This window comes from Ambystoma mexicanum, chromosome 1p (assembly GCF_040938575.1).
Source record: "Ambystoma mexicanum isolate Mex_15411 chromosome 1p, UKY_AmexF1_1, whole genome shotgun sequence".
Lineage (NCBI taxonomy): Eukaryota > Metazoa > Chordata > Amphibia > Caudata > Ambystomatidae > Ambystoma > Ambystoma mexicanum.
The window spans coordinates 638,995,209-639,002,209 of record NC_090921.1 but is presented as its reverse complement, the minus strand read 5'-3'; the positions used below and the strand labels follow the sequence as shown (position 1 = coordinate 639,002,209).

Sequence of the window (7,001 nt, the reverse complement as noted above, 5' to 3'; positions counted from 1 at the left end):
CATACTTCTGCTCTGGTGGCTGGAGGTGGGTCACCGCAGAAGGAGGAGCTCACTCCACAAGAAGAGGCCATGAGCGAGTTGATTCTTGTGGATCAGCTGCAAGGCGTGGGAGGCCTGCCAAATTACGAGGAAACGTCTGATGAGTGATGAAGCTTGTGCATCCTGAATAGGTGTATGCAGATTGAATTAATTGGTATGATTGTGTGCCACTTCTGCCTGCATTTGTATGACTGCCATGGGTGAACCATGTTATGGTCTACTGACTCGTGCTTTGTGTACTACAGAGTGCATACAACACATGTGCTTCACATCAGTTGAACATGGCTTTGGGACAGTAGTCATCCACAACCGTCCGATACTAATACACATTTCCAGCATGCCAACACAACGTGGCCTCTGGCTATGTACATCAGTGATGTTAATGACTCAGCTATGCCAGTCAAGTGCTTGTGTCTGAAGCACGTGATATTCATCATGCACTGCATGTAGTAGAAGTTCCATCCACACATGTCCATAGGTGGTTTCATGCTACACATACCGTCCATGAACACTGTCAGAGGGGGCCGGCCATTGTGCCATGGGTGACCTAGCATTTTACTACACCGTGCAAATCCCTGCCGCAGCTATGGCACTGAGCCCCTTGTAAGAAATTCGTCTGGAGTCATCCATGTTGACCTGCCACACTGAAAACACACCCCATGGGTGCATGGCCCTGACCCTCTTGTGTGTCACTGTCCCCTCTTCCTATCTCCCAGCACAAGTCTTCACTCTCCACATCACACACCTGGGACACCACACATGTCTGTTGGCAATATCTGCAGTGCTTACATGGTCAGGGACATGGGATGTGGTGGCAAGTCTGCATATGCCATGATTTCATGGACTTTTGTACATAATGTGTTAATGCAGATTATGGCATGTTAACATGCATGTAAATGTGTTGCAGGACAGCATTGTGATGCATGTAGGAGATGCAATTGCCATGATTCCTCATGTCTTTATGGGTCCATAGGCTGGTGATGAGCCACCAGATTCATGGGATGAGGTAGAGGAGGAACAGGATGCTGAGCTCCAACAGAGCACCAGTGGAGGACGTGTGTGGCAGCCCATGAGAATCCACTGCTGCTACAGTCCATCCGGGGCATGACTAGGTATGAGTCCACCTCCAGTGATACCAGTGGCTCTGGTGGGGAACCAGACGTCCATTCCTCTATGCTGTCGGAGGTGAGTGCATCAAGTGATGGTGCTGATATAGGCCCTGCGTCTGCAGGGGAAAACGTCCCCTCACAGGGCCAGTCAGTGTTGCCATGTTCGTCTGTGGTGGTTACAGCTGCAAGGCCATGCTCCACTCTATTGGCTTCCGGTCCTGGGATGGATGCCCAAGGGAGGGATGCAGTCCTGCAGCCACAGACAGCGGCTTAACATCAAGGGCCATGCACATGTTGCGGCTGGGGAGACAGTGTGGGAGCAGTCAATGTTGGGTGTTGCACAGCAACAGGGTGCTTCCTATGAGATGTTGGCTCAGGAAATGGATAGGGTGGCCAATTCCATGTTCTCCCGACAAACACAGGTAGAGCACCAGCTGCTGGCATTGCGGTCCACATGCCGCTCACACAGGCCGCACATGGAGGCCAGCAACGGAAGCCGACAGGCCAAAATTAAATCTCAGCAGGCATCCCTGCTTGCAGAGGGTCAGGCCCACAGGGAAGCCTTGAGGCAAGAGTAACTGGCCCTCAGAGCATCAATGGGAGTGCGAGAGGCAGCACGCAGTACAGAGTGCGACCAGCTGATGCAACTGTTGACTGGTACAATCTCGGAGGAACTCTGTGCATCCTGTGAGGTGTTGCATGCAGTCCTCCGAGGCTTCATGTTGCAGATGCATTTATATGGGTCCCGCCTGGCCGCTGCCATGGAAGACCAGGCCAGGGCCATACATGCTCAACATCCCTTACTGTTAGGCAGAAACCTGTGCAGTTCCCTCTGGGACCACTGAAAAAGATTTAAGACTACAGGTGGTTGGCAGTAAACCCAATTGGTAGCAGTCTGTACCACCCAGATTTACCTGGTAGCTGTGGCTAGGCAGTCAGACTTCTTTCAAGAAGAGTTAGGCAATATACAGAGTATTCACAATAGGTCAAAAGAACACAGTAGAACAAGCAAACACTGACCAGAGCTTGGTGTAAAAGAGATATAATTATTTATTTAAAAACACATCTAGTTAAACACACTGGCACTAATGTTAAGCATTTCAGAAACACGGTCACTAAAAGATATACACTCCCTTCAACGATTATTAGACAAGTCTTAAGTAAGGCAACACTTATTTTCAGACAGCGGTGAGCGCTTAATGAAGATGGCACTCTAATCAATCGGTTAAAAAGGGAGAGAAAGGTAGAGCAAAGATAGAAACAGATCCCAACCCTTTCAGAAGAACACAGTAGGAGAAGAAGGCAGGTTAAAACCGTAAAGTCAAAGTTAACAAGGCCGGACCCACTTTAAGAGGCTCCGGTCGAAATGTGTCCAAGGTCACACGGTTAAAAGTGCCCAAAAGTCTCGCAATAGTTTCAGAAGGAGTTGGATCAACAGAAAGGGACCTGTTAGATGGTCAAGGTGGCCAGCCCAGTCCAGAAGGTTAAGGGATTATTGTTACCTTGTAGCAATCTTTAGAAAGGGAGGTCTGGCGGACACGGTACCTTAAAATGGTGAGAACGCTCCAGCGGGGGCAGTTGTTCCTGGCAGCAGGTGCAAGTTGGTGCTTTGTCCGGGGGAAGAGAGGATCTCGTCTGGGAGGAAAGCAGGAGTCCGTTGCACTGCCAGGGAAGAAACCAGCCGCGGAGTTCTCAATTAAAAGGAGCGGCCCTTTTATTCGCGGTCCAGTGGTAAGTGGCTATCCGGTTGCCGGGGTGCTTGGCATGGGCAATTCTACCACTAGACGTCCTGGTATGCGAGCAAAGAAGGTAAACTGGTTGTGCCCACCAGTCAGGGGAAAAAGACTCTCTAGCAGGGAGATCTCCTCTGTTGTTGGGAAGTGGTGAGTCGGTTCAGCAGGGCTCCACCGGTGGTGTCGTCATAGCAGGTCGGCTCAGCTTCTCCCTCGTCGGATTTTCAGGTCCTGTGGCGACTTCTGAAGTTCCAGTCCCAAAAGCCCTGCTTTTATGCAGCACACCCCCATTCACTCAGCCTAGCTGTCAATCAAAACATGCTAAGTGGTGAGCCGGCCGGCTCACCACTTGGGCCAATCACACAAGAGTGCGACTTGAGTTGCCAAGGCAACTCAGTCCAGGGTGCCTAAACCCCCTCCCACACCCCTTGTGGTACCCAGACAGAGTGGAACCACTTTTGGAGGCTTCTGTGGAGAAGCCCGCCAAAAAGTGGAACAAAGGGCTCGACCTTTGGTTTGGAGTTACAGAGGCGAACACAAATGCCATTTTAAAACCGAGTTCTGGCAGAAAATACCAACATGTGAATTAATATTAAATAAATAAACCGTGGTATGTTAGAGGCTATGTTAAAAAGTATTAGCCTCGAACAATGGGAAAATCCGATAGAGATATATTCGCGGTTGAATATAAAAAGTAGTATCCACTGCCACCAGCCAAAACTCGACAAGGGGGGACGGGACAGTGCCCCCTCGAATAACAGACCCAGGGGCAATTGAATTGCCCCTACCAGTAAGTCCACAATATGATGGTTTGTACTGGTTCTGTTAGTAATTTGGGACTAGTAAAGCCAATGGTGACTTTACATGCCCTGGGAGACAGTAGTCAGTCCCAGGGTATGGAGTCTATGGTGGGGGGTCACTATGACACCTCGGTGTTACTGCACGGAGGGTGCGGTGTAACACACATAGAAAAAAAACATATGAGACCCTATGGAGTAAAAGACCCCATAGCCTATGAAACACATTAACATTCAAAGGAACACCACAAATCATGTCCAAGAGTGGGAGAAAAAGAGTCTCACTCTTGGCAGGAGAAAAAAACAAACTCCAGAAATCCAGCAAAGCTGCTGGGGGACTCACTAGGTTAGGAAATTCAGCCTAAACAGAGAATTCTCCCTAACACTTACCACAACCACCTTCGCATTCTACACAGGAAGGTGGCGACGACAGCCCTCCCAAGCAACGACGGCCCTCCCAATCCATGATAGTCTTGCGGTCCATGTACCCATGGAGGGAATTGTCTTTATCAACATCCACTCATCTTTCCCTCCCCATCCAAGATGGACAAATATCCCCCCCCCCAGCCAGATGTTGGCATGTCATATTTTGTTTTGCCCTTACCTGGTTGTGGTCTTTTTTTTTTGTCCTTGAGGTGCATCTCCGCAGGGACTAGATCTGTACAGTGGTGTACGTGCAGGTATGCCTAGTGAACTCATCTAGCATGTTTGTATAGGGATGCACCGAGTGGCATGTGCAGGTAATCATAGCTTTGTTTTTCCATGGCACATGTGTGCTTTGTCAATTATACTGCACAATGGGTGTTTTAATATGTTTGCCCATGTTGTTCCACTAATCAGTGATGTGGCGGTGACTGCTGTCCCGGCTGAGACATCCTGCACCATTCGAAGTCCACACTCCTCATTCCCTCCACCAGACAATGTCGTTCCTTTAACAAATTAGGAAAGACACTTACTGGTGAAGGTCATGTGGGATTTCCAACATTCAGACAGTTATTTGGGAAGCATTTGCACTGTCTTGCAGTTTGGGCATGCTTCATTGTTGGTCATCTTTGCTGCATGTGTTGGTTCTCTTATATGTCCTTTGCGTGCTCACATGGCATTGTGGTAATTTGATTGGAGCTCATGTCACTGTGTAAGCTACCTATGTGGATACCTCAATGGGCGCACCGACTGTGCTGTGCAGCATGTCATTGTACATCAGTAAACCAGGCCATGGACTCCTTGATCTGTCATCTCCTTGTTATTCACTCTCTGTGCCACTCTCTCTCTCTGTTGTGGGACACTGTACTCCTGTACATATCAATGTCAATGGCCATTCACCCTGTGTCACCCTGTGTTGCTCCTGCACTGTGTGTTCTATGCATTTTTTCTTTCTGGTGTCAACTGTGATCATGTATGTGCATGTATTTCGTGCTGTTACTCTGCATTGCTTTCCATGTAGGTAGAGCGTCTCTCGATGGTGTGCATCATATGCAAGACAGGTGAGTTCCACGGACAGGTGAGTGCATGGCATTTGCTGACACTTCGGTGTTGTTTGCATGGAAACAGTGCACTGTGTATGTGGCCCTCACCCCCCTTGCCTCCTGTGATGGCTGTGTGTGTGCCCCTCATCCCCTTTCCCCCGTAATGGCTGTGTGTGTGCCCCTCACCCCCTTGCCACCTGTGATGGCTGTGTGTGTGCCCCTCATCCCCTTTACCCCCGTGATGGATGTGTGTGTTCCCCTCACCCCCCTTTGGCCCCCATGGTGACTGTGTGTGTTCCCCTCACCCCCTCTTGCCCCCCGTGATGGCTGTGTGTGTTCCCCTCACCCTCCTTGCACCCCGTGATGGTTGTTTTTGCGCCCACCCTCCTCTGGTCTCCCTTGATGGTGTGTTGTTACCCCCCCCCCCTTTCTCCCACTATCTGTTCTATGGCACTTTGCTATTCATATTGCCTCCTGACTTGTATATTAGATGCCTTTCTGTGTCCCCCCTCCTTTGTTCTTCTCCTACCTGCCTCTCCAGCACTACTCTGAAAGTTTGTCTGGCCTAGTACGTTGGTCGCTTGTTTTGTCCTCCTCCTCCTCCCTCGCCCCTTATCCCTCCTCCCCTCCCCTCTTCTGTTAAATTTCGGCACTACCTCAATTGCCATCAGGTATAGTAATTGTAGCTGCCTGGCTTTCTCATCCACCTGCCCTCTCCTCCTCCCCTCCCTCTTACTGTTCATTAGCATTTACTCTTTCATTTGTCTTGTGACCTTAGTGATAGCAGCTTGTTTGTCTCTCCTCCTTCCCTCCTTATCTTCTCCTGCCACTTCCCCCTCCAGCACTATTCTGAATCGTCGTCAGACCTAGTATGTTAGTTGCTTGTGTTGTTCCTCTCCTTCTCCCTCATGCCATACCCCCCAACCCCCCTCCTCTTGTTAATATTCCGGCAATACATCAATTGCCGTCCGGCATTGTAATGTAACCGGTTGTTTTGTCTCATTTTTCTGCCCCACCCCGCCTCCCTTATTGTTTCTTGCACTTGCATTATCTGAAACGTTTCCAGGCTGATTAAGATAGTTTTTATTCACATTCTGATTTTTTTCAAGGACTTGTAAGAATGTAACTGTATTCTCGTATATGTTCACTTCCTCCTTGAATGCGTTTTGGAACATATTGTGCATAGGTGCTATACAAATGAACAATTCAATTATCTCCCTCTTCCCTGCTAAGCAATCCCTCTGCTCTCTCACTCTCTCCATTCCTTTTGTCTGGCTGCTTGATGACTGTCTGCTTGATGCGTCTCAAGGTCTCACATGCCCCTGTCAACCCCAGCAATTTGTGGGGCAGTTGCCTCCATGACGTGGACTAGTGTCATCATCACTGCACTTGGGGAATGACCAGAGAGAGTTGCATCTCTCTGCACTTAGCCAAGCATCCACTAACTAGTTGCACTTGAACCATCCCTGAACTTGTTCAGAGGGGTGTGGTATTCTGAGGTTGGAAATATCTGTGCACTTGCTCCTTCTGATTGCACCATGCAGGTACGGTGTCTGTCTGTTCCACCCTGTCCTTGGTCCCTGCATGATGGTATATTGATGCACTTGTGAAAATATGATGAATCACTGTCTGGCAGATTCACTGTTACATGCACTGTTGATAGTGTAGTATAGTTTAGTATGAACTTACTCTTCATGTCCAGAATATTATGGATCTCTATGAGCAGGTGTTATTTTTGTACCTGTATTATGTATTGGCCATTTATCTGTCTACTTTGACATTACATACCATAGCACAGTCTGGTGATTATTTAACATGACATTTGGGACTGTTTGTGTGACACACAGGCGATTGGAT

At 48.8% G+C, this 7,001-nt stretch overlaps 1 protein-coding gene across 1 annotated transcript in view; it reads left to right on the top strand.

Annotated features, from left to right (window-relative positions):
* Nucleotides 1–1,143: 1,143 nt before the first annotated feature.
* LOC138503196 (uncharacterized) overlaps nt 1,144–7,001 on the top strand; it is a 144,727-nt gene continuing 138,869 nt past the window's right edge. The window contains exons 1-2 of the mRNA XM_069622797.1: nt 1,144–1,224; nt 5,123–5,162. Of these exons, the coding sequence (XP_069478898.1) occupies nt 1,144–1,224; nt 5,123–5,162 (121 nt within the window). The remainder of the gene's footprint in view (nt 1,225–5,122; nt 5,163–7,001) is intronic.